Here is a 27,553-nt window from a genome sequence, read left to right as displayed (position 1 = left end):
GCAAATTTGTGTACGGTTGAATGTAACTCTTCTGCAATAATCAATTTTAAAATATATGTACGTCTTATTATACAAAAGGCATAAAAACAAATCGTTACAACAAAATAATCAAATTGTACAAGAGTTGATAGACTATTTTAGGATATTGTATACAAAAATTTCACATTGTATTTTTTTAATTTGAAATAAACTACTTTAAGGCCCACTGCCTAAGCCAACACTTTGGTTTAAACTATAAATGTATACAAGAGTTCTGACGTAAAAAATGAAATGGTGCGAAATCTTAAAAACAACATTTAGCGATTTTTTATATTAACTTACATCCAAAACAAAACCTTTTTAAATATGAAGTCGAACAAAAGTTACATTTATTTTTGTGTTTCGGGCTAACTATAAACTTATCTGGTTTGTATTACAGTCGGTGGGAATGAACCATTTAGAAACAAGTAATGGAAAAATTAGTTCCGTCAATTAGTTCCGCTTGAGTGAGCACAATTGGGAAATTTTTTTAAAGATTAATAACCCTTCTATTTATATTAAAATTTTTGACCTGAACAACTACAGCGGGAATAGAAACCAGGAGTCATACCAAGTACGCTAGCGTAACTGTTGATAAAACTTTGTATTTTTACGTGCTTGTAAACAAAATGAAAACGAACGTTAAAAAAATAATTTCACAAATTGTAATTTTTTTGAATTCAAAGCTAATTATAAGAGTAAGCAGAAAAAATGTAGGCTATCCTTTGTTTTTCCATGTTGTTGAATATTTTTAACAAATATATATTGTTTTGTTTAACCATTGTGAATATAATAAAATCAATAAATTTCGCAAAATTTATAAATTTAATGTCATCAATAGGCGGTTGCTTTGAAATAGTTAAATTCAAAATGCGAAAATATTTAAAGTTATTATTATTATATTTATTAATCTGCAAGTAAGACACAGTTTAGCATTTAAATTTTATTTCTAATATATATATTTATAAAAGTGTGAAAAAAAAACATCACAACATACAACATAATTAAACATTTCTTTAACAAAAATAGAAAAATAAAGTTTATGTAACATACTACACATATAAAACAAACAAAATAAAAATGTATCTACAGCTTTTCATCTATTTTACAATTAATGAAAACCTTTATAACATGCAAACCATTCAGAAAAGGTTGAATCTTCGGCCCAATATTTGTCTTTGTATTTTCTGAAATTTAAAAAAAGGACTTTAATTGCAAATAATTAACATAAAAAAAAAAATTTCTGGGTTATGGCATACAGTATCTAATATATCTTTTTTCAAAATAACCAAAATTCCAAAAAACACATTTAAAATTTAAAAATAAGTGTAAGGTACAAAGTGACCCGACATAATTTTGTGGTAAACAACCAAATTTTAAATTTTTTTTTTACAAAATAAGAAAAGCAGTTTGACTAGTTACTAAACTACAGCCATAGAAACACACTAATTAAATAACAAACTGTTTTTATAACGATAATTTAAAATACCTTTTGGTACAATTGAGCCTTTAGTCTGTTGGAGGAATATTCTCGTTTTCTTGCTTCCTCATGTTTTTTATAAATAACTTCTGGAAGCTGATTATATTTTTCTTTTGTTTCAGCAACCATTTGTTTACGAGAACGCTCAGGTCGTTGACGAGATAGAACTAAAAAAAAAATTTTTTTTAATTTTTATAAAATACATAAACAAAATTTTTTAGCAAAAATTTACAAATTTTCAAAGCTTTAAGAAATAGAAACGGGTTATATTAAAAACTACCACAATTTTTATTTTTATGCTAAGTTTAATAAATTAAAACAAACAAAAATCAAAATACCAGGAGCAACGAAGTTGTTTTGTTTAAAATTTTGATTTGCTCCAAACACTTTTTCCCTTTCCTCAGCCCATATCTGAAATTCAAAAACATTTATTTTAATTTCTCTTTAAATTTGTAAATAAAAATTTTATATACATGTAAAAAAAAATTTCCACTTACCGCCTGCATTTTTCTTTCTTCTGAATTGATTTGAATTTTTCTTTGTCTTTCTCGTGATTTTGAAACAAAATCAGGCAAGCAACTCTGTAAAGCTTCCTGTAGGCTTAACTGCACTAACCCAACGGTATTATCTGTAGTTTTATAAATTAAACAAAAATTTGCTAAAAATAATGAGAATTATAAAACTGAATGGCTATGTAAATTATTGTTAATTGAAATAGTAAATAATATAAAAAAAAATATATACCGCCTTTCGGTTGAACTTCAACTTGCTTTTCCATTTGCCAGGGTGGTTCATATTTGTATGGTTCATACCATGCTAAGCTTTTTGGAACAGGTTTGGTTTTTTTATGAGCTAAAAACAAGAATTATATAAATTTATTTTATTTAATCATTAATATACATTTTTATTGAAATAAACTAAATTTAACTTAGGCTATATAGTTTATATTTTTGAATTGTGAAAAACTGTTACCCTATTGTAGTGCATTTTAGTAAGGCTTCATTATCCAAGCCATATAACCAGCTGACAGTTCAGGTCATTGACAACAAAATAATATTTTAAAACTCCCAAGGCAACTTAGGTTTGTTAGAATAACATATATTATTGTTTAGGTTGTAAAGTTTGCCTTTTCAAAAGTATTAAGGATAAATAAATACCAAAAAATGTAAGTTAATAAATATACTAATACTATTTATTACAGTTTACTAACATTTTTTGGTTATTCTTGGATTTTTTTGTTTTTGGTTCTTGTTTACAATATAACTTGAAACTCTTCTGTGATGTTCAACTATACACATAAAAACATATTTATTTACAAATATTTTTACATTCTTTTATATAAAGTTTTTGCACGTTTACCATTTTCTTTATCATCATGCATTTTTCTATTTGCCTTATAATCTTGATTAGCTGTTTTGCTTAATGTATCTGAATATAAAAATTGTGAAAGGGTAATAAAATACAAAGCAAAAATTATAGGTAAAAAAACACTTTATAAAAAAATTAAATGAAAATATGCAAAAACAATCAAATGTTATATTTGTTTTATGGTTACTTTTTTATTTTATTATTAAGACAAGATTTAAAATATTAAAATTAATTTTACCAGGTTGAATGGTGGATGTTTGAATTGCAATTGTTTTTTTTCTTTCGGGAGAGGGGAAATTTGTTGAAACACTTCTCATTGCTTTTCGATTCTTTTTCTTTGTCTGTACAGGACTAAAAAAACAACAATTTAAATTTGTTACCTAAAAACCCCTTTTTAAATTAAACTAATCACCAACATACATTAAATAGTTTACAATTTATAAGTTTACCTCTCAAGAACGATGACTCTTCTAGTTAAGGTTTTTTTATCATTCGTAAATATAGGATCACTATTATCTGAATCTTCCTCAATAAAAGCAATCTAAAAAAAAGAATTGTCAAATTAGTTAATTAACTTCTACCACTACATTGGTTACAAGATACAAATAAGTACATCAGATGTAGTCAAACTGCTCATGTCATAGGGCATTGAAATAACATCACAGTTAAACTAAAAGGAAAACAGTATTAACTTGGTATTAATTTAAAATATTTGAATTAAAATAATAGAAAATGCACAACAATTTTTAGTGTGTTTATATTAAATCCTTCTGGCTAGAATTGTTATGTCCAGTTTAAAAAAATTTTAAGTTTTTAATAAAATTTACCTTTTTCTTTTTCTTGCCACCATGGTGTTTGTTAGGAATTTGAATAACCTGAACTGTTGATATGTCAGTGTCCGTTGAATCTTGGCTAGTCTGAGTTCGTTTAACTCGTTGAGGTGTACTTGAAGTTAAACTACGAAAAAAATAAAATTAGTTATATATCAGAAAAAAAGATCCAATTTAAATAAATTTAGCAACAACACATACCGCATGTGATAATCTTTTCTTTTTTTCTCCAGAGAAGTTTGTTTTTGTTTTTCAATTTTATCAAGAAGTCGTTTCATAATTCGCTCAGCCTTTGACTCATCGACTCCTAGGATGCTGCGAGCATTTTCCTGTTCATCCCGAGTGGAAATCGATCTTGAAGAAGGTAGTTCACAATATTCTGTACTATCGCTGTCACAGATTGCTTGATTACTTGAGTAGGAAGACTGTTGACAGTTGGTAACATTTGGATGTTGCAAGGCAATCTGTGGCTTAGTTTGTTGTTTTGATGTAGAATAATTTTTATTTTTTGCCCACTCTAGAATGCGTTTCACAACCTTTTTCTGGGATGTGTTATCCAGGCTTTCAAATTCGGATAATGTTTGTGGAATACTCCGCATACTAATATTACTAACACTGCTGTGACAATCAGTGTCAGTAGAGTGATAACTGATTGTGCGTCTTTGCATTTCAAGATCACTTTCAGATGCCATCAGGAATGTTGTTTCTTGATAGGATTTACTATTGGGCACTTGTGGTTTTAGAGAACAATTTTCTTCACTATCACCTAAATTATTTTGAATAGCAGATTTTTTAGATGATTTGTTTTTATCATTTATCTCTACAAACTGATCTTGGGTAGTAGACCTTAAATTGCTACCTGTAGCTGTACAATTTTGACTTTTAATATTTTGACCTGAAGATTTATCCAATCTAGGTATTAGGTTAAGATCACTGGAAACCTTTCCAACTTCAGTATCGGGTTTAACTGCATTTGATAAAGATGTTGATTTTCGCACTTCTTTGGTTTCCTGTTGTTTCATAAGCTCATCAAATGTAGGAAGATTCACTTTTGTATTAACTGGTTGTTGGCGACTGCCCAACCTTTGGGAAATTTGTTGATCCTGATTAAATTTGCTTCGATTAGGTGTGTTGAGTTGTAGGTTAGATCGCCCATTTATAGATGCCTTATCAGTTTTCACAAAACCACCTAGCAAAAAAACATAGTTTTTTGTGCAATTGATTTAAACTTCTAATAAGCAGATTTAAAGGCACAAATCCTATGAGTATTATTGTTTCTTAAAGCAAAATGAGGGTCAAAAAATTTAGTTTCATACCCTTTTTAATACATTTAGCAATATTCTAGATATTTACTATGATGGTCATTTATAACTCATAAGATTTTTTGCATACTTCATTTAGGTTGATGTACAAAAATTAATTAATTGGAAATTCAAATACAACTGTAGTTTTCTATGGTTAAGTAGGTATAGCAGACTGTGAGATTGTTACTGGTGCAACTTTTTAAATTATATTTATAAAATTTTTAATTTAGAAAATTACAAAGGATTTAAAAGCATTACCTGTTCCAGCAGCAACTGAAGGTACTAACTCGCTTTTAACAATTCTTCTTTTTGGTGATGTTTGATAAGGGAAAGTTGGAGAAGTTTGTGGTAGTTGTTTTAAGTAAAACTTTTCCTCAGTTTTTGGCCAATGCAATTGGCTCGAGTTACTAATATGCCTTGGAAAAGATCGTTCAGGTGTCTTTCTTGGTTGGTTTTGGTTGTTGTCACTGTAAGAATAATAATTTCTAGGATTGAGATCTTTTTTCGAATGCATGACAGGCAAATTAACTGAGCTCCGGGGTGTTATTAATTTTTGGGAGGTAATCGTTTTTGATGGGGAATGATTGCCATTATTAGATTTGTTAATTTCATGAAATGAATCTTGTTTAAAGTAATTAGAATCTCTGTCTGAATAAACTTGATCATTGTTTTTATTTTCTTGTATGTCAGTTTCACTTAAAAAAAATATTTTTAATTAAAAATTTAAAAAAAAATTTCTAAAATTATTATATATATAGGCCTATATAACCTTTTTAATAAATTAAGGTTTAGCATAATTTACCTTATCAACGAATAATCTGTATCATCTGTATGAAATGATAAAACTCGTATGTTTTGTTCATTCTAAAAAAAGGAATTTAAAAGTAAATATATACAAAAAATAAATTTAAAAAAATTTAAGGCCATAAGCTATACTTTTACTTGAAATAAACTGTTACAATTTTAAATAATAGCTTTATTTGCTTTATGTATCAATTACCCTTTTTTCACCATTTTTCCCATTATCCAATTCAACTAAACAACAAATTGGATTTAGGTACTAAGAAGAAGTAAGCTACACAATATGTTACATAAACTTGAAACTACCCTTTTTTATATCATTTTGAACTTTCGGTTACCTGGCTGTTTTGTGCTTAAATTTTGCTTAAAAGTTGTATTTCTTTCTGAGGAAAAATATCTTTTTGGTGATTTAGTAGTATCCAAAAATTTCTAAATTAATGCAATAACTTTATCAAAAAATAATTTAAAAATTTAAAAATATATATTTAGTCTTATACAACACTCTAAAATTCCAATGATGCAAGCAGTTCATAACAAATTATATACAGTATTTACATGAGAAGCACTTGAATTTTTGTTTTCATCAGCTGGGGAATAAACACTTCTTCTAAAGTCTGGTATTCCTGGAATTGAATCATAAACCGTTTTCTGTTTTCCAATCTTAGAAAGTGGTGCCTCATGTGACGAAAATTTTTCTTCTAAAAAAATTCTAAGCAATTACATATTATAGTGGATTATCTGTATTTATTTATTTTTGTGCCAAGTTTTGTTAGAGTAGGTTAGAGTAGGTTATTAATGTATGGATTTTGCAATATTATAAAATAAGAATTAATACAAACATTACCCGTATGTGTTGGTGCAACGAAGTAATTATCAAAATTCGTATGAGGCTTAGAAACTGGAGTATTACTATTTATATTTTCACTTATTAAGTTTGGTTTTAAAAGAGAAGGTGTAATTTTTTTATCCACGAATGTACCACTGTCGAATTTAATGCGTTGTTGTGGGAATGGCACCCCTGTGGTTTTAATGCTATCTTCTGAAGCCAAAACTAAATCAAATAAAAATATATAAAAAAATGTTACAAAAATAATGCAATAGAAGTTCAATATTTGTAATATATTGCTATTAACAAAACCCTATACATTTTTTTAATGTTTGTAATTCTTAAATCTGTCTGATTCTAACTTAAAATAGAGCTTGCTTAGACTTACCTCTTGTGTTTATTGCTTTTTTCTCTCTGGGTGATTTTTCTGGTGTTGTGGATCTCATTAACTCACTTTCTTTTCGAAATTCCTCACGAATTTTTTCAAGCAAAGAATTGTTAAATTCTGACATGCTTTCATCTATTCCCGAGGTGGTTTGATTAAAGGAACCCTCATTTCTGGATTGGTTAAGTGACTTTTCTTCGCCGGGTAAAAACTGACGCACATATTTCCAAAGCTCAGTGTTCTCAAAATTTTCAATAACCTCACTTAGATTGGAAGTTTGATGAGGATTATCATCATTTCTAGTTGAGGCATCCAGTTCCTCTTGTAACAAAACCTTAACTTGTAGAGCAAGAGAATCAACGCTTTCAGCAAAACTAAGGTCTGATGGTTTTTTTGGTGATACCAAACTTGTTTCCAGTTGTTGGTTAGAGGTAGAAAGAACGGATCTAATTCTAGAGATTAGTAATTCATCACTAAGCACATTGCCTTGAAGATGTTTGCTATTACTATGTTGTAATGATATATTTTGATTAGATGTTGATTCGTTGCCATTTCGATTTTTCTGATGTTTTATAGGATATGATGTTGATACAGGTAGAATGGGTGGACTCATTCCCTCAGGCTCTTTTCTTTCCACATCCACATAATGATTAGAATTTTCCGAAACATTTGTTGAACTTTGATGCTCGCTATCATTTCTAGAGTCAGGTTGGCTGGTGTGATCTTTGGTGAGTTGAACTTGATTTCTTTGTAAACTATTTAGATATTCTTTGAACTCTTGATCAGATTTGTTGGCACTTTTTGGTTGGGTTATGGGAACTTGCTCTGATGGGGTAGAAATTATTCCTTCATTAACAAGAGGGGAGATTACAGGTAAACCAGTCTTTTTTTCAATATAAGTCTGCAATTGGTTAAGCTTTTCTTCTCCAACAGCAAACTGAGGAGTAGTAGGTTTTGAACCCAAATGATATCCTACTCCACCCTCTATGTTTAGTTTACCCGTTTCTTCAGGCCAAGCTTTCTTAACTTTTAATTCATCAGAAAGTTGCCTCATATTTTCCAGATGTTTTAATATATCTTTGGGAATGTCGATTGTTTCAGGTAACTCGCCATATTCAGTACCCATGGAAGTGTTTAAACTTGCTAATTCATCTGCAGTTAGAGATTTCCTATCAGTTAACGGCTCATAGGAAGATGGAGGTGTTAATATTTTGACATCATCATTATCAGGTTCTTTTTCACATAGATCACCATGAGAAACTGAAGAAGTTTTACTCGCAGAAAACTTTCCACTTTCGTTGGCATCATCTTCTCTGTTTGATAATATTACTTCTGAACCCTCCTCTAACAAATCTCGAACTCTCTGGGCCAAAGAATCATCATTTTGCAATATATTTAACATAACACTTTTATCATCACATTGCTCTCGTCTTAAAGGTGCTTGTGTTTGAAATTGAGTAGCTAAATTATTTTTGCCTTCGGAAACCTCATTGTCAAAGTCAGTGCTTAAAAGTTTTGGAAAGTTCTGTGCCTGGGTGAAGTCCAAATGAGAGTTGTTATGTTGACTGTGATGTGGTGGTAATAATAAAGGTGGAACTGCAACTTCTACAAATACAGATAGCAATATGCAATCATGACTGTACAAAAGATTGTTAGTTCTTTTTTTACCAAACTAAAGCATTTTAAATAGGCTGCAAGTAACAACTTTGTAAGTACTTACCACTGCCTGTATAATCATAACTTGGATCATCAGTGAAAGAAGTTTCACCCAAATCCTCAACCTTTGTAATCTGAAAGTAAAAATTTGTAACCCTTCTTACAGACCTTGATAAAAGTTGCAATAAATTAAAATTTAAAAAAAGGTTTTTAAAAAAATTTTTTTTAAAGAAATTGTGGTCCATTTGCTTTTACCAAGCAAAACTCATATGTTAAAATAAGTTATAAAACTTAACAGTAACTTTAACTTGTTAGGCCTAAATAATATTTTTTTTTTAGATATTTCTCATATCAATGCCATTAGCAAAATACGGAATAATATACAGTTAGCAACAAAGTGCTGTAAGAAAAGGGTGGACAAAATCAATATCATGGGATAAAACATCCTATTAATATCAGAAATTAAACTTAATTTTATTTTAGCATGGTTTTGTCATGATCTTAACTTCAATAAACACAAGAGCAATGACTTAATTTAAAATCTACATTTTAAAATGTGTATTAATAAAAAACATAGGCTTTATACCTCTGATGTTACTATTCCTTGTAAAGTATGCCAATTTTTCTCTGGTAGTTCCTCATGCCAAATACTTGAATCAAACTAAACAATATACAATTTATCTGTAAGTCAGTAAGTAGAGTATGTTAAATAAAGAAAATAAACATAACTCTGTAAATACAATCTCTGAATCTGCCTATGCCAATTTAACAAAACGATATAGGGTCTTAGGAAAAAAACAATAAAACATTCGTTACCTTTGGCCCATCTTGTGCATTTATTTTGATGCATTGTCCGAGTGAAACACCACTTACATGACTCATTACAGATTCCGTTGTCTCAACGCTATTGTTATCCAACCAAGTTTCAGACATACCGCACAGTAAGTATACTAAACTACTTGGTTATGGTGCCCTGCGTTTAAAATGCAAGCTAACTGATAAAATGCCTTTAAAAAACGGATCCGTTATTCAGTTGGTGTTTGGAATTTGAATTATTTCACGGTTTGTTTTGTTGTGGTAAACTATTCTACTAGGTGTCACTATAACTTACGATTATTTAAATTTTCCAGAAAAAGCTAACGCACTATTTATTTTTGTGTTTTAGCATTTAAATTGAATAAATAAAGAAATAATTAAAGAGTTTTAATACCTTCAATGTCGTATTAAAATATTTGCGTTTATCTTGATCGTTTGTGACGTCACGGAAAGTTTCAAAAATATTTTTTATGGACAAAAAATAATTGATTGACATCATAAAATTTAGTTTACTTATTACTATAACAAAATTTCTAGTTTGTTTTACAGAAATATTGCTGAAACTTATATGCACATGGTGTAGTTTAACGAACAGCAATCATTGCATCGTTGTAATATCATTTTACAAAATAAAATAAGTTTTAATAATCAAGGTGGCGGTATAGTGGTAGAGTAATGATTTACTCCCCCATTTTGCCCAAACCATTTTACCGAAAAGACACATTTTCAAAAAAACAAAATTCCGAAATCGACATTGTACTGTTTTACGTCAGCTACATGGGGTTCAAGATCGATTCTTACCACAGCGACGCCATAGCAATTTTAAGTTCGGTCCAAAAGTCAAAAATCAGACTATATAACAATGTCCATGAAATTTAGAAGCAACGGCAACTTTTGATTATGGATTTAGGCTGTAAAATTGTAGACTATATAAAAAATATAGTTTTACATTTTTTGAAAAACGTCTAACTTTTTCATATTGAATTTTAGTTATTTAATAAAAAAATTGAAATGCAATTAAAGTAACCTTCATTTTTGTTACTTTTAGTGTTGTTTGTGTTGGGCGTAGAAAAAGCAGACGGGTATGAGCAAACCGTAAAAACCGGGCTTAGGGCCAATAGTAGTATTGGTAGAGACCGATCCTGTATTACAATGACAAAAAAGAATGGCATACGTGTTAACAAGGTTTTTTTGCTGTAAAAGTTTTTTAATACCCTTTGATTTTTAAATAATTGAAAAGTTTATTTTCGGACAAAAAATGATTTAAAAAATATAAACATTTTGATAATTATCTTTTAAACAACGTCAGCGACAAACTGTAAAAGTCACAACAAAGTTTTACAATAAAAACTTAGTTTCGGCAAAGCTCATATTTTACTTAAGTAATAAATTAATGGTAAGCAAAATATATACCATATATTTAATTATTGCATAAAACTTTTTTGACTTTAAAATTAATTTTTAGCAGAAACTCAGTTTATAAAACAGCATTATAGAATAATATTTACGCACTGGCTGATGAGACAATAAACCTATCATCTTAATAAAACATTTCCTCAATAAAGATCTTGGTGTCGCATTAAGTGGATTAACGGGAAGGGTCTTGTAATTATTTAAAAACTCTCTATTACACTTATCTGTCACGAAACCATATCTGAAATGAAATGATTGGCTTTTGTAATTAATCGTTGTTTCTGCTAAATTTTGTAATTTTATCACTAAACAAATATTGTGTCGGTCGAGCTAACACGCGTGCCAGTTCGCACTTAGAAGAATAATTTAATCGAACATTGCAGTGATGCATTGTCCTAACACAAGTTTCACAAACAGCAAATTCAAGATAGCCTTACAACTAAAAACGTAACAAAAATTTGGAAATAAAACACAAAAAAACGCGAAATTGTAATGGCGATGTCGAACAAAGGCATAAGACGTACACAGTTTAAGTTTTGAATAAAAAAAATGTTTTTAAATTAGACTAAAATCTTGAAAATTTAATCTACGACATGTCTTTTTATTTCTTTTTTATGATTTGCAACCTGATCACAGGAAGCACTCTCTCACATCCAGGCTTCATTTGCTTCGAAAAACGGAAATGTGTTTTTATTTGCTGAAGAAAAACCCTGGCATCTTATTTGATATCGGGTTTATAAATCGAATAATATTGCGAGAATTTGTCAGATATCTTTCTCTGTATGATATGCGAACACGGCGTAACCTAAATGTACCCGTAGTCAGTATTATATATAAAGATTATAAACAGTACAAGGAATAACATATTGTCAGATTAAAAAAATAATAAAATAATAATCAAAGATGAAGTTAATGTGTAAATCAAGTAAAGGTGTTTAAAAATGCTGCTCTAAATAAACGACAAAGACAGTTTACCAAACGTCAGAGCAAGATTTCCTTTCTGGCGCGTGCGCACAATAAACAAGTATTTAGTAATTAATTATTGAAGTTGATAAGCTCCTCGCCCACTTTACGTAACGATTATTATGATTGCGGAGCTAATCGTGAGAATTCAACCGGTGTCGTTTTAACCGACTTAAGATATCTCAACAGCGCAAAAGGTGTATTAACGCGACAACGTTACATATGATGTATGTTCATTTGGCATTGTTGATATTTTTTAGGCTTGGTTTTAAAATATGGATCTTCAGGTTCAACCGTTGTGCTTGAGTAAAAAAACAAATTATTTTAGAACGTCGAATATTGCCGAAATGCGAAGAAACCACTACCATGTCGGTTTTGGCCAACGAGACTTGCCTCGAGTGATGTTTCGCAAAAATAATCAAAATGGCGGAAATAGTTTTACCCAAAATTCGGAAAATAAATTTAAATCAAACGACTTCGCAAATAACTATCTAAAACTAGCATCAGAATGTGGTTCATCAGTACCAACCAGCAATGAAGATTCAGACTGTGATTGTGCAAACAAAGATAGCGAAATGCTCGATGTCGAAGAAGGGAAACTGGCGAGAAATTCGGCCGAAATTTTAAGTGGAAACGTGGAACAAATCGAAGACAAAAACGCCAATCTTGAAACTCCTTGCGGAATGGGTAAGATTGTTAAGCTTAGTGTTTCTAGTCAAATTTAAATCAAATCGATTTTTCACAAGAGTGACAATTAATTACAAAAAAAACGATTTTACTTTGTAGATTTAAGACTCGTTACTGAGAATCGCTTAAATGTCAATAAGAAGGACACTAATTTTAATGGTAAATTGAAAGAGGGCAAAATAGCAAACCAAAATAAGAAAGATTTATGGAGGCCACCGGTAGATGCCCTGACAGACGGTAAATATTAAAACCAAAGCAATGACAACAACAAATCTGCTTAAAATTATGTATATTGGATTTCATCATAAAAATAAATATGGTTTTATTAATGTAAATTATATTTATTCATAAAATTAGTAACAAAATATAAAAAATGTTTTGTTCAGAAGTTGAAGCATTAAACAAAAAACTTGATCAACAAAGCAATAAAAATCCAACGCATATGACAAAAACAGATTTTAACGCGCTTGCGTTTCAACAAATTTTAGGTAAAATATAAATAAATTTAACAAATTTACAAAAAAATTAAAGTTTAATTTTATTTTTGTTTAATTTTTTTATATAATTTTTGTTTTTAGCAAAATCTCAACTGCTTCGTCTACCAATGTTATATCAAGCGCATTGGCAATACCAGCAACGGGTACTTGCACATAACAGATTGGCTCGAGGTAAATATAAGCATAATTTATATATTAATATGCCTGTTAAGTTTTAAAATTTTTGAAGTTAACATTCACAAAAAAATAAATCAGTCTTTTTTAAACTTATTGTATTATTAACATGAAAAGTTTAATAATTGCTCATTATTTTTAAATTTTTAAAGATATGGCTTCTATGGAAAAGTTAAGAAGTTCTTCATCGTTATCTTTCGTAAAACCTTCACCTCCGTTTAATTTTTCCCTGAACAACAACACTTTAGATATAATGCGAGATCAACTAAATTTAACATTTTCCTCATTTTTACCGTTGCCAACTCAACCCGAAGCAAACAATAAATCACCAGGTATACCGAAAATGTTTCAGCAACCAGAAGCTGGTAGCAGTTTGATTGCCCCGTTTAACTGCTGCGACAACAAATTTAGTTCAATGCAATCCCTACAGGTTAATAATATAAGTTTTTTAAACAGATTTGATGTATTAACATGATCGATTAACAGTTAATTCTTTTTAGTTTTTAAAAACCATTTTGTTACGTTACGTTAGTTAATATTCACATTGTCAATATAGGCCCACGTTAAAAAAACACATTCAAACAGCATGACGAGGCAATACGCTTGGAATATCTGCAACAAGTCATTAGATCACTCAATATCGCTTGGGCAACATAAGCACGCGCAAGGAAAAGAAAGGGTATTGTTTTACAATTTAATTCGTTAATTAATACTCCTTAAACCATTCATTAATGTCAAAATATCCATTTTATTATTTCCAAGAAGTGTGAACGGTTTAACACGTAATAGCGGCTCGATACCACTAAAAAGTTATTAAATTTAAGCAAGATTTTCATAAGTAATTTAAAACTTTTTTGTTTTATTATATTAGGTGTTCGAATGTCATATCTGCCACAAAACTTTTAAACGCTCGTCGACTCTTTCGACGCATTTGTTAATACATAGTGATACCAGGCCATTTCCATGCCCGTACTGCGGGAAAAGATTTCACCAGAAATCCGACATGAAAAAGCACACCTTTATACATACAGGTTTGTAAAGAAATAAACCAATAATTTTAATAAAATTCCATCTTATAAAAACAAGACAAAAATTGAACATTTTTTTAACGCACATTGTAAATATACTAGGTTTTATAATAAAACTAGATATATTTGTTATTTGCTTTCTATTTTTTTAAGGTGAAAAACCTCACAAATGTCGGATATGCTGCAAGGCCTTCAGCCAAAGTTCAAATCTCATTACGCATATGCGCAAGCATACTGGATACAAACCTTTCGCATGCGATTGTTGCGATCGTGCATTTCAGCGCAAGGTGGATTTGCGAAGGCACAAGGAATCGCAACATACCAATAAAATATAACAAAAACACTAAAACTCGCAGCCTAACCACGCCTCAATTGCAATTTACTTGTGTATAGATATCGGGTTGTTTAAGTGTTTTAATTCCCCTTTTAGTTTAAACAGTTAGGTTATAATGTGAATTGCAAAATTAATTTTTATCGACTATTAATTTGTGTTTATTGTTTTATGTGCGTCTCCTTTTTGTGTCTACGCCTCTTTTAATTGAATAATCAAGATACTATAAGTTCCTGCAAATTGCTAATACGTGTAACACTGTCCTATACTTTAAGTTGCCTTTACGTTATATTTATGACAATTTTTTCGTTTAATAAATTGTAAATGTATTGCAACACATTTTGTATGCTATCGGCTAAGTATATCTTTGCGGTTACATTGGTTTAATTTAAAATAAGAAACACAAATTGTTTTTTTTTTAAATTAAACTGATATTTAATAGAAACCAATATTGTATCAAAAATTGATACATTATTAAATTTAAATTAGGAATGCTTTTGATATTTCTGGGTAATTTTTACGTTATTCGCATTTATTATTCACGTTCAGATTAATTTTGAGTCAGCCAGGAATATGGCTTGCTTAATGAAATTAAATTTAACGCGAATTCGGATAAGAATTGCGATAAAGGTAATTGAAAATATCAGCGCGTTTATAAAAATTTAATGAGGTATGTATAGGTTGATGAAGACTCTTTGTTTTATTGGGCGCGATACACATATTTAATTAAAGGTTTTTTTTAACCCTTTAAACTTTTGTACTTGTATTACAATCTTGAGAAGCCCTCAAAAAATTATAAAAATCTATTTTTAGTTTAAAGTTTACCTGTAAAAGTCTAATGTGTTGTAATATGCGCAGATAAACTAAAGCGGTTGTGATTTGTGAACGATAAAAATATGATTCAGTCTAAAGTGCGCTTAAATATGAGATTAAATGACATCTTTGCAAATTTTCCAGCATCCCAGATTTTTTTCTTTTAAATGTTTTTGCACTTCAAGCAAATTCTAAGTAACAAAAACGTTATTTCAATATAAAGTTACCAAAAAATCGGTTTCTATCAAACGATTTATCAAGTAATTGAATTCAGATTGGATCTGTGAACGTAATAGACTTTAAGTGTGAAATGTTTTTTGTAGTTTTGCGATGTTTAATCCGACAGAATATATATATATTTTGTAGCCTTTTCTTCGGTGGATAATTTTTAAAATATTTACGCGTTTGTTTACCCATGATATTGGCAAACCTGAAAATTATTTTCTGCGTTAACATAAAGAGTAATTGAATTTTAGCCAAACCCAAAAAACTTACAATTTTTTTTTTTAAATTTTACGATGATTGCATTAAGTGATGATGGGCTTACTGAAGGTGATTTTGCTATTTGCAAACGTCAAATGGTATTGATACATTTTAAATGCTGACCTTGCGCATAGTAAAGCCAAATTTTGAACACTTTGCGCTAGCTTTTAAAAATTTACAAGTTAGAGTAACGCATGGGCCGGTAAAATTTTTTAATTATATTTAATAGCAATGATTTTCAAAATCTTTTCATAAAGAACACGACCCCCAAAAAGGGTTGTAAAGAATGACAAAGCACAGAATAATAAATGATGTACACATGTAGCGCGAAGCTTTCTGTTAATACCCTTGCTAAACATCCAATCGTCTCGCAGGTGACACGGACAATTGAAATAAATCAGCATCTTTCAATCGTACATAATTGCGATATAGGATGGCACCGAATCGTTGTAAATAATTTATTTATCGCCGCTTGTTCGAGACGAAACGATTTCGCGCGATCGCTTCGTAATCAGGCACAAATCCTTTTATTATATTATATTTAATAATAAACGACCCCTTGTATTTAGGGATGTCGATAAAATAAAGTATTAATGAGCCGAGTGATGTTTACAGGATTCAATAACTTTAATCTCGATTGTTCTTGGCACATATATTACCAAAACAAAACGTATAAATTTGTCCAATCCTAATATGCAATAAACTAAAAATTAAACATGTCAAAAATATTTGGTGATTTTTCTGGTTCTACGAAATAGACAAAGATTAATATCATTAATAATTCAGTGAGTTTTAAAGTGCGTACTAATAAAAGTTTAAAATGTTTTGTATGTCAACGATTTATTTGTGTCTCGATTTATTTGTGTCTCGTTTATGATTCCGCCTTTTGCACCACTAGTGCACGTAATACGAAAGTAAAGTAAGACTAAAGACGTTTGTTACATAATTACGGCAATGTTAAAGAAGCTCTAGGCTTTAGGTTTAGAAATCGTATTATCGAGTGCTCAAAACTCTCATGACGTCATAGTAAACAGCAAAAAGACACATGTACCAGACGCCAGATCCCCACACTTACATCCAGTAGTTATAACTCCTTACAACGATGGTTTGCGTTATTTACTTTTAAAACGCGTGGTACGAAGCAATTCCATTAATACACATGTTCGGTCAATATTAGGTTGTTTGTGGACGACACAAATTAAGGTTTAACAAATTAAAAAAACAGTAGCCTCCATCATTTTAAACCAGGCATGTGTTGAACTAACTTTCAATTAATATCCGATTAGCAAAGATAAGAGAGATATCAACCTGTGTACAAACAATCAATAGTGTTATTTATACTCTATTCTAATCGCAATAGACTAACGATGTTTAATTAAACTGCGATATACGCAGACCTAAAACGATATTCTTGTTATTAAAATCATTTAAACTGAATTAATATTATCTAGGTAACGTCAGCATAACAGAAGGATTGGATTATAAGGGTTAAACAAAGAAACAGTGGCCGCGTTGCTTTCTATTTGCAGAAAAGTGATTACAAAACAAATCGATAAGAACATGTGTCGTTTCTCTCACGCGAGTGCAAACACGAACATTTTTTTGCCAATGGGAAAAGTCACTCATGTCGCTTATGATTTTGCGAAAACCAGTGGTAATTAGCGCATCAAAACACGCCCACCCCTTTTTCCGTCAACCCGACACGCAACCATCAATTCGAGAACCCAGATAACATTTTTATTGTCAGATTACTAACATGTAGTTAGCAAATCTATAGGTAAAAATTTTAAACTGGAATCCAAAACCTTGATAAACAGTAAAAATAATAATAATTTCTTAATGGCAGCTTTCACCTAATGTTTTCCACGTACAATATTGTTTGCGCCTTTTCAGTCACATTTTAAGCTGTGTCAAGTTACAGTACCACCCAACCAGAGTCGAGGAAAGGTCACCACAGGTCAAGTACTGCCATAAAGTTTCCATGACTGATTTAAACATCGAATAAGCTTCAGGTGAGAAACTGTGATTTTTACGTTTTACCAAAAACTCTTTTTTTGCTATCAGAACCCTTTCTCTACAGGAAAACGTGTTGGTATGTAAAATTAAACCTAGGTTGTGTTATTGGAAGAGTAATTGGACAGAACACACAGGTTTGCCCGCAATCTCGGCAACTTTTTGTTGCGCTTCAACGCACCATTTGCTAGGAACGGCGAGCTAGGGGGTAAATATAATGTGCCAGGTAAATGCTGGGAGTTTATATCACGAAAACCGCTGTCTACAATAATAAAAAAACTGTTTTCCAAAATGCTTAAAATAACTTGAAAATCTTAAATTCAAATGCATTTTATAAAGTTTTTATTTAAATTATAACAGTCCTTATAACTCAATATTAAATTATTAAAAAATAATTCTTTTTTAATTCAAGTCCAAATTAAATTCTAAAATTAACATCTAATAAGGTTTTTAAATTTTAGAGGAAATTAATCAAATATATATATGATGGGTTCTCTCCACTTCAATAAAGATTTTATCGCAGTCCAATATTGCTTAAACGAAAATTTAATTTCCCTGGTAGATAAGAAAACATATTCGTACATAAATGATTTAACAAAGCACATCGTAATTACTTGATTTAACAAAGCACATCGTAATTAAACAATATATATAAATATTTAAAAATATTTGCTTTAAATTAGGCGAACAAATAAAAGAATCCAAAAACTTCTCAAGAAATGTCGCTAAAACAATTTAAATTTTTTAGCAATCGATTTTCACTGATTTATTCTCCTAAAATAATTGACCATTGCGAAACATTTATTTTTGTTCGTGCGGATGTAAGTGACGTCATTGCTGTATAGCCTTAGGCAGTCAACAAACTTTGTTTACTTACTTCTAAGGCACTTGAAGATATTATTATTGAGTTGCATGTGATTGTTATGAATATAATTTTACGTAGATTTTGATTTGAAATTAGTTGTAAAGTTTATTTTGTAACTATATAGGATTGTATTATAAATAAAGAAAATATTTTTACTACTATCTAACACAAATTTATATGTTGTTTAGTTAAAAATATGAATAACTCGTTAAAATGGGAAGAAGCATCGACAGATAGCGGATTTGGATCTGATTTTGAATCCAAAAAAACAAAACAAGCCAGTTTAAAAATTGAAGAAAGTAAAAGAAACCGCAAAGTACATTGCAATCACCATCACCCACCACCTCTTAGTTCAAATGAAATAAATTCCAAATGGGAAAACGTTAAGTTTAATGATTTGGAGTTCGTGAGGGTACTAGGTGGAGGAGGATATGCCACAGTTGATTTGGTACAAGTAGTAAGGTAAACTAGTACTGAAATATGTTAATAAACCAAAATGTACACAAATTATTTAGACAACGTATTTGTACAGCAAAAGCTACTGGTTTGCTTTAATATGATATTGACTTTCTAATTCATATTTAGAAATAACCGAAAAGAATTTTTTGCTTTAAAAAAGTTAAGCACGAAGTTGCTTACCGAACAATCCCAGATTAAGCAACTCGAGGCCGAAAAAGAAATTTTATCGAAGTCGCAATCAAGGTATATATGCTTGAGGCGTCTTGTGTTTATGACTTTATATGTAAAGTATTGCGCACATGTTGTAATCAATCCGATAATGTTTCCCTTACACAAATGATTGTAATAAAATGCGCAAAAATTGCGCCCTCTAATTGGTTTAATTACAATTTTAGGTTTATACCAAAGCTGTACCAAACCTTCTTTACTCATAGTCACGTGTTTTTATTAACTGAGGCCTGTATGGGTGGCGATATGTTTACTTATTTGGAAAAGAAAGGCCAAATGCGCAGTAAATCTGCTAAATTTGTTATTGGCTGCGTCGTTAATGCATTACATTATCTACACCATGTTTTGCACTGTATTCACAGAGATATAAAAACTGAAAATCTTTTGATTGGATACTCGGGTAAAAGGACTTACATACTTATTGTCTATTGAAATTACAATATTTTTAAATAATTATTCTACTACTGTGTTGAATCTTGCTTTAAAATACAACACATTTTATTGCAAGAAAAAACATCTCCATAGCCTTAACGTAGAGTAACTATCATTTTTTAAACCCCCAGGCCTACACAGATTTGTCAGTTTGGCATATCATTAAACCCGAGGTATTATCTGTCAAATAACCGGCATTTGATTTTGGACCAGTAGAATTAAATTAGGCAGAGTAAAGAGTCAAAATTTAGGACGTTTTGTGATATATATGTAACGTTACCCATGATTCATGACATTAAACATAATTTTTTTATAACAGGTTTGGTAAAATTGGGCGATCTTGGATTTTGCAAAATCTTGGAAAAACCAGCGGTCTCTAGTAACACGTTTTGTGGCACACCAGGGTTTGTTAATATACTTTAAATAATTTAAAATGCAATAGAACGTTTTATTAAAAAATCGTATTCTACTTTAAGGCAACTCTATTAAAAACTCTTGTACCTTAATTAATATTTTGTTTTATAGTTTAAAATATATAAAAAAAGTTACAAATTGTTTTAATTTTTAGGTACACTGCTCCTGAAATAATATTAAATAAACCCCATTCACATAAAGCAGATTATTTTTCGTTGGGTGTTGTAGCCTTTGAACTTTTGACATGCAGGTCACCATTTCGTCGACTTACCAACATTGACACATACAAGGCTACCCTACGAGGAATTACTGGTAAATACATATGCTAACATATTTTACGACTAAAAGTGCTTTAACCCACTAGAAATAGATTTAAAAGCCTAATACTTGATTAATTTTCACTAGACGTCGCATTTCCAAGTTTGCTTGATCACGTGACTCAGGCATTTATTAGAGGTTTGTGTTTTTGGGACCAAGATCTTCGTATTGGTAGTGAGGTAATTAAAGTTTTCTGATATTTGGCAATGTTACTAAAACACATTTTACCGAGTTTAACAATTTCCTAAAACCAAAATTTTGATACCGACATTTTATCGCAATGTAATTAAACATTTTTACTAAATTAATGGCAAAAATGTGGCATTTTCAAACACATAGTTTTTCGTAACGGTAAAATTGTTTTCGTAATATAACAGTAATTTATAATTGCCGATTTTTAAACTTACGTTTACAAATTAAAAAACATTTATATGTAAGCCAAGTTTTATACTGTTTATTACCATTGTCAGATTAATTCTCACGAATGGTTTTATGGATTTGATTGGGAAAAGTTAAATGCTGGTAAAATGACATCTCCTTTACTGATGAATTCGCTATGATCCGAACTCAAATGCTCGGTTTCGCTTAACTATAATGGGAACAAACGAAGTGTATTTGGAATAACATAACTAAAGTTGTTCAGTGATGAAAATATCAAGAAAAAGCTTTTATGTAATTTAGAAAGTTTATTTAAATGGACAACAGAAAAAGTGTAGTGTTGTAAATGTTAGATTTTATATAGGTTTTAATACCCAACTACGTCATCAAACTTTTTTTTTTGAATAAAAAACAAGTTGTATTTGCTACATGTTTAAGCGTTTTTTAATCTGTAATAAAAAGTTTATTTTTTTAAATAAAAATATTGCCTTGCTAAATAAAAAAAATTATTGTGTGTTTGGCTATTACGTAGAATTCACTTAAATGCGGTCAGATCATCTGTAACGATGGCTACCGGGGCTTTGGTGGCTAAAATTAAAAAAGGCGGTAGCCAAATAGGGGTTTATAAAGATAATCTATGTTTATTACAGGGACGTGTTTTAAAACTATTACCTAAACGCATTGCCTGAAAATGTAATAAAAGAAAAGCGCAAAACGACAATCTTCACTACTAGGCTACTATGACTTGACGCGCCGTTAATTTTTGACTTTGTACGAGTTAATAGATAATACCATAAAAATATTGTTTTCATCTTGTAAAAATGATTATACATTTCATTTATTTTTAAAGATGACCATTGTATGATCATTATTATGCCAATCTATATAAAATAAAGCTTTGTATAGTTAGGTCATTAGGGTCACACTTCATTCTATATCAATTTTCATTGACGAGTTTACACAAACGAATAGCAACTACATCTATGGCAAGGCTCAAAATCTCAGAGATAACAAAAACAAAACAAAACAACTTTTTTAACTTGAAAAAATCAGAAATCATTGTGATCAATTTTTTGACATTTAAAGTAAAGTGGTTTTATAGACTTACACAAAGTTTGTTGAAATAATTATACACAAATGACAAATTACTTCATTCAACTGTTTTTTGCAACTTACAAGAAGTGATTTTTGAGCAGTTCGAACAAAAAATAACATAGTCGATTAAGAAAATTGTACTGATTTTTGTTAATTTCACAATAAAACATTGCGATATTATTGAATTCCTTTATTGGTCGAAAAAAAGCTAGTAGAAAATTCCTACCAGCTTTTATTTGACCAATAATTAGCCCCACTTAAGACTTAAACACAAATGTAATTATTGCAGCAAAAATGACATTAAACAAATAAAAAAATTAAATCTTTAGGCTATGTTTTAAGATGATTTTAATAGTGTAAACAGGTTTGTATAACTATTAGCCAGTCTATACTAAAAAATATATATATAGGCCTATACAACATTTAGCTTAACAATTTATTAATAAATGTACCATATAAGCTAGAAGAACAAGGATTGAGGAAAATACAGAAACAAATGCAACATTAACATAACAGAAGTACCATCAGTATAATTGTTTAAATATTTATATAAAAATAAAATCCTAATATAAAAAAAAACTTCAAAAGTAATATAATCTACATAAAGACAGAATCATTTTTTATACCCTATAAATATGTTTGCTATGTGTAGTAAAACTAATATAAAGTATTAAATAAAAACTGTTTGGCCTTTATTTTGTTTCTTGTAACGGTTATAATAGATTGCAAAAAATGGTAAATAAACATTTAACTCATGTTAACTTAGTTTTCTATAATTTTTATCGAGCAAGTTTTAAGTTTTACTTAGCATTTCACCGCTTGTCACCCTTGCTTCAATATACTCAATTTTTCGTTCCAAGGCAGTGAGTTTTTCATTTAAAGTTGTAAGCCGGGATCGACATGATAAGTCAAAAGCATTTAGAAAGTCTGCAATCTTTTTTATACTACTTGTGATTACTTCAATGTATTCTCGATTTGCCCAATCTCGTTGAATTTGTTTTTGAATTTCATCACCATGTGAACTCATTTTTTTTTTTTTTGGTTAAATTTATTAAAATCTAAACCTAATTATACTAAAAAATAATAATAATGAACACATATGTATTTAGGTGATTCTTAACCAAAACACATTCTTTATATTTTATCATAAAAATACAATACTTTATTTTTTAAATTTTAATTATATTTTTACTATAATTTCCATGTTACAAAATTCTTGCATTATGGTTACCTTAGTTAAAATAAGCTTTAATTTATATATGGTTAATAAATAAAACTTAGGTATTCATGCTATTCTGAAACTACCATTCCGTTGATTCTCATTTACCCTTTTTTTGGCATATATTTATTCATCCTTGATGTGGGAAGGTCAATTGTGCATCCTAAACATAGAGTAACATTAGTTACTCTGGCCCAGTCTCGAGTTGCCTTTAGCGGTTTCGGATTTTCAGATATTATATAGATTATAATTGCCCGGTATCTATGCTGCTGATTTGGTGCTGGCTCAGCAGGAGTTTATACCGTCCGGGCGTCCGCCAAGTTTATAAAATGCGGAATGGGCGGAATTTTTATAACCTTGTCCTTACCCTTGTCCCTTATCATCTTTTGTTCATACGCCCTTTCCGTATTTATTTTAGTACTACTCGTTTTAACCGGGGGACGACGCTAATAGAGATCCAAAATAATACGAAAATTGACACCAGGAGCAAATTTATCTAAAATAAACCTACTTTGGTCCAAATTTAAATAAGCTTTCGTGCAACACTTGCTTGAGCAAGTCACTCAGTTGACAGTCTGACATCATAGGTCAACAACAAAAAGGAAATTTAGACCGCGAAAGCTGAAAGGCGGAAAAAAGGTAAAGAAAAAATCTTTTGCGGTAATTTTTAGTAAATAACTATATTAGCAGTTCTTCAAGGTAGAATCATATGTTATTAGTCTAATTTATACAACAATCAGTTGCGTACGAAAAAGTTTGAAGGTTTTTTTTTATTATTTTCTATTTTAACTTTGCCTTTTACAAAGTTAACAATATATATAACCCACAAAGTTTTATTTGTTAATAAATGTTTTACTTTTATACACATACTTTGATTACTTTAAACTTTAAGCCCCTCTCATTTAAACCCCCATTGGCCTTGGGACCCCATTATCTCCGAATTCTTGGCCGTACCTTTGTTTCTACTTTCGTTGTGAAAAAAACATAAAAGTGGTGAAAAGTATAAGGTGGAAGTGGCCTAAAAGACCCGGTACTTCGAAGGAAAAGTGTGAAGTAAGTTTTTTTTTAGTCAAAGACTTTTTTTGTTTTTAAAAAAACTTATATATTTTTTTATGTATTTGACTTAAATCATATAATTACACTTAACCATCTACATATACCTTCAACATAGTATATTCTAAATTTTTACAATTTAAAAGTTAAATATAAAAATATATTGTAACTTAAGGAAAAAGGCTTTATTATTTCCGTAGGCTACTGTAACGTACTATGTTTTATTATCCTCGCCGTTATCTTTCTGGTCTGACGCCTTCACCCCTACGTCACTTCCCCTTTTAGCTTACCGCCACTTCTTATGTTAGTTAAAGTGTTGACTTAAAATTTGAGGTTGCTTTAGATTAATTATGACATTGTTTATGTAAATATTAATGGATTCTATTTGATTAAGTTATAAACAGATATACAAAAATGAAATATTTATTTGTTTTTCTCTTATTTTTAATATGCGTCACAAATGGTGCTTCCCCTAACAGAAGATATCTTCTCTATGATTGCAATCCAGGTGAAGGATTCAACTTAAGAAAGGATGTTTATATGAGAATAACGAACCTTGTTAAATCTCTTAAATCAGAGAAAAATGAAAAAATGATGAGTGGGTCCTGGTGCTTCCCCCATGGGGAAGAATCGGGTACCACTGGAAGGAACAGGACATGGAGCAGAGTCGCATTCCATGGTCAAAGTTTTTTGATATCGAGAGTTTAAATGGGTTTGTTCCTGTAGTGGAGTATACTGACTATTTAGAAGAAGTGAAAGCTAGGCCAATTGACGAGGTTTGGTATTTACAGAATCATGTCGAAGGCTAGGGAGGAAAATGGGAGGAGAGAATGCACGATCGAGACTGTATTGAAACCCCTGTATATCAAAGTGATGGTGAGGGTAAAATACGGGGCTGGTTTTGGCGTTATGAAGAACAATATGCAATAAAATTTAAATGTGTTTCTGTGCAAGGGCAATCAAGTATTTTTAAAGGTCCTTTATGTGGGTGTAACACTACGGTAACTTCTATATTACTTGACAGAGGGGAGAATATGGTGCATGACACTTTTGGTGGAAAGAATTATTGGGATTGTAGACGAAGTATGATGTTCTCTAAAAACTTGAGAGACTTCGCCGATCAATTTAGAGCGGAGTTTTTAGACTTAACTGATAAAAAAGATTTGACTGAAATGCCGGAAAACTGGAAGGATAATAATTGCAAGGAAGGTGGTACATTGAAGGTTCTGCCGAGATCCAGAATGTCTGATTCGGAAAGCGAGTTTTTTTTTTTAAATTGGGAAAATGTTTTGAAAAAAAATGCAGGATATGGAAACATTACTAATGAGAGAACTAGAAGAAACAGTCAACCACAGAGTTACCGAAATCAGGGTTGAGATGCAACAACAGTTAAATGCCGCGGTAACGTCGATGCAACAAAAATATGTGAGCCTTTACAGCAATATTGAAAAAGCTCAAGAAACAACAGTGGCTGCAATAAATAATCTAAAAATGAAATTTGAGCAATACGAAACGTTTAATGCAAGTGAAAAAGAAGTTTCACAAAAATTGATAAATATTAAAGAAGACGCTGATACCAAGGTCAAAGACTTCATGAGTTCAACCCGGGCTAATCAAGAAGAATTAAATGAAAACATTGAACTTCTGACGCCAGATTTGCCTTACCAAATGGTACTCCAAATAAAGAAAAGGTATCGTCTGTAACCCTTGATCGATTCGATGGTAAAGGTTCTGTTGAAAATTTTTTGTCTCGATTTGAGATTGCGGCAGAATACAATCAGTGGTCGCAATATACCAAAGGCACGCAACTTGCTCTTCATTTAAAAGATTCCGCCTCAAGCGTTATAACGAGCCTGGACCCTGAAAAAAGACGACAATTTATTGTAGTTAAAAACAAGCAGATTCAAAAATTTGGAATAAAGATACGTGATCCCGTGTCGCTGTTACATTGTCGCGTTCGGCGGCATAATGAAAGTCTTGTTGACCTTTCCGAAGATATAAACTCGATGGCACGACGCTGTAAGGTATACGAACAATCAAACGAATCTGACTTGGAAACCGTCAAGGTGAACTGTTTTCTTAGCGCCTTCAAAGACTACCCCTCTATTATTTCAGGCTTAAGGCTAAAAGATCCGCGTTCCTTAGATGAAGCTTTGGATTGGGCAATGCGTCTTGAAGAAGAGCAAAATAATCGTCAAATAAGGCCAGTGCAAACAGCGAATGCGACCAACGCCCAAGTCGATGTATCTGTAGCAAGTAAATTGGAAAAAATGAATCAAGCTATCGTAGACTTGACGGAGCAATTTAAAATGCTTAATGGAAACCGTTATTCTAACTATAACAGACCACAACGAAATAGAAACTATAATCGTCCCGGGCCGGAAAACTATCAATAACCGAACAACTGAGGCCTCGTTCGGTTAGATTTAAAGGTGCCTCTAGAAACGTCGGCTTAACTTTATCAGGTCATCTTAATGGTTTATATTGTAAAGTTATTTATGGCCATTTACACATTTCTATGTTGGTTGATACAGGAGCCGACGTAACAATTATAAGCAGAAAAATATTTAAGCACCATAATCAAAACCGTTTTTGTATTACTTTGCGAGGGGTGGGAAATAATATAATCGCTGTTGATGGTACGTGTGAATGGAACTTTATTTTAGGAAAAACTATGTACAAACATCAAACTTTGATATGCGAAATCGAAGAAGATGGTATTTTAGGCCTGGATTTTTTAAACAAATTCAAGTTTACCATTGATGCTAATGCAAGCTTGCTGAAAACTGCGACTGAAGAAATTGAATCAAATTATTTTCAAAAAGTTGATGCACAACTACAGTTAGCCCCACCACCTAAAAACGAACAATTAGAAGGCATATTTCAAGATGACGATGTCACAAAAAACCTTATTACGAGAGCAAAAATAAACTTGAAACCCACACAATGTAAACGATGCAAGGACTTAATAAAAAGTTACATAAAAAGTTCGTTAACACCAACGGCAACCGACAAAACCCTTCATCGCATTGAAACTGGCGACGCAATGCCTACTAAACAACGACCTCGGAGGTTGCCAATAAGTCAACAACAAGAAATGGACAAATTAATAGAAGAAATGTTAAAGATAAAATAATATCTCCGTCTTATAGCCCATGGTGTTCGCCTGTAGTTTTTGTAAAAAAGAAAGATGGCTCAAAACGCTT

The 27,553-nt window shown here is 30.7% G+C and overlaps 3 protein-coding genes across 7 annotated transcripts; 2 read left to right on the top strand and 1 right to left on the bottom strand.

Annotated features, from left to right (window-relative positions):
- Positions 1 to 866: 866 nt before the first annotated feature.
- On the bottom strand, positions 867 to 9,697 carry LOC145761624 (uncharacterized). Of its 4 annotated transcripts, none has more exons than XM_082574595.1 (22): positions 9,485 to 9,697; positions 9,255 to 9,329; positions 8,733 to 8,802; positions 7,016 to 8,617; positions 6,646 to 6,852; positions 6,357 to 6,499; positions 6,140 to 6,230; positions 6,001 to 6,035; positions 5,803 to 5,864; positions 5,259 to 5,695; positions 4,556 to 4,885; positions 3,898 to 4,462; positions 3,694 to 3,823; positions 3,316 to 3,407; positions 3,105 to 3,217; positions 2,858 to 2,926; positions 2,709 to 2,786; positions 2,243 to 2,350; positions 1,996 to 2,126; positions 1,837 to 1,909; positions 1,508 to 1,665; positions 867 to 1,205 (listed from the first exon to the last, which is right to left on the bottom strand). In XM_082574595.1, the coding sequence occupies exons 1-22, from the start codon at positions 9,599 to 9,601 to the stop codon at positions 1,161 to 1,163; spliced, it is 4,731 nt and encodes a 1,576-aa protein (XP_082430721.1). In that variant the 5' UTR covers positions 9,602 to 9,697; the 3' UTR covers positions 867 to 1,160. The 4 variants fall into 4 exon arrangements, with proteins under 4 accessions (XP_082430721.1, XP_082430722.1, XP_082430720.1 ...); XM_082574596.1 differs by having other exon boundaries at positions 4,592 to 4,885; XM_082574594.1 differs by having other exon boundaries at positions 868 to 1,205; positions 3,898 to 4,885.
- A 2,668-nt stretch (positions 9,698 to 12,365) lies between these two features.
- On the top strand, positions 12,366 to 14,857 carry LOC145762350 (uncharacterized). Of its 2 annotated transcripts, none has more exons than XM_082574645.1 (8): positions 12,366 to 12,547; positions 12,647 to 12,784; positions 12,937 to 13,035; positions 13,126 to 13,215; positions 13,371 to 13,648; positions 13,775 to 13,897; positions 14,090 to 14,249; positions 14,400 to 14,857. In XM_082574645.1, exons 1-8 carry the CDS (start codon positions 12,436 to 12,438, stop codon positions 14,579 to 14,581), a joined length of 1,182 nt encoding a protein of 393 aa, XP_082430771.1. In that variant the 5' UTR covers positions 12,366 to 12,435; the 3' UTR covers positions 14,582 to 14,857. The 2 variants fall into 2 exon arrangements, with proteins under 2 accessions (XP_082430771.1, XP_082430770.1); XM_082574644.1 differs by having other exon boundaries at positions 12,934 to 13,035.
- Positions 14,858 to 18,947: 4,090 nt separating this feature from the next.
- Positions 18,948 to 21,369, top strand: LOC145763444 (cGMP-dependent protein kinase, isozyme 1-like). Its single transcript, XM_082574887.1, has 7 exons — positions 18,948 to 19,213; positions 19,337 to 19,453; positions 19,606 to 19,838; positions 20,190 to 20,274; positions 20,439 to 20,596; positions 20,690 to 20,781; positions 21,073 to 21,369. The coding sequence occupies exons 1-7, from the start codon at positions 18,948 to 18,950 to the stop codon at positions 21,160 to 21,162; spliced, it is 1,041 nt and encodes a 346-aa protein (XP_082431013.1). The 3' UTR covers positions 21,163 to 21,369.
- The last annotated feature ends 6,184 nt before the right edge of the window (positions 21,370 to 27,553 follow it).

Source organism: Corella eumyota, chromosome 1, assembly GCF_963082875.1.
Source record: "Corella eumyota chromosome 1, kaCorEumy4.1, whole genome shotgun sequence".
Lineage (NCBI taxonomy): Eukaryota > Metazoa > Chordata > Ascidiacea > Phlebobranchia > Corellidae > Corella > Corella eumyota.
This window is presented reverse-complemented; position numbering and strand designations above follow the sequence as displayed.

Bases quoted from the DNA above. Each gene is read 5' to 3' on its own strand.
- LOC145761624 (XM_082574594.1), bottom strand. From the start codon at position 9,601: ATGTCTGAAACTTGGTTGGATAACAATAGCGTTGAGACAACGGAATCT. The intron at 8,618-8,732 runs GTAAGTACTTAC...CTGTATTTGTAG, and splicing joins TTATGATTATACAGGCAGTG to AAGTTGCAGTTCCACCTTTA. The intron at 3,218-3,315 runs GTAAACTTATAA...TTGTTTTTTTAG, and splicing joins AGAGTCATCGTTCTTGAGAG to TCCTGTACAGACAAAGAAAA.
- LOC145762350 (XM_082574644.1), top strand. From the start codon at position 12,436: ATGCTCGATGTCGAAGAAGGGAAACTGGCGAGAAATTCGGCCGAAATT. The intron at 12,785-12,933 runs GTAAATATTAAA...TGTTTTGTTCAG, and splicing joins GGTAGATGCCCTGACAGACG to AAGTTGAAGCATTAAACAAA. The intron at 13,216-13,370 runs GTAAATATAAGC...AAATTTTTAAAG, and splicing joins ACATAACAGATTGGCTCGAG to ATATGGCTTCTATGGAAAAG.
- LOC145763444 (XM_082574887.1), top strand. From the start codon at position 18,948: ATGAATAACTCGTTAAAATGGGAAGAAGCATCGACAGATAGCGGATTT. The intron at 19,454-19,605 runs GTATATATGCTT...TTACAATTTTAG, and splicing joins TTATCGAAGTCGCAATCAAG to GTTTATACCAAAGCTGTACC. The intron at 19,839-20,189 runs GTAAAAGGACTT...TTTTTATAACAG, and splicing joins TCTTTTGATTGGATACTCGG to GTTTGGTAAAATTGGGCGAT.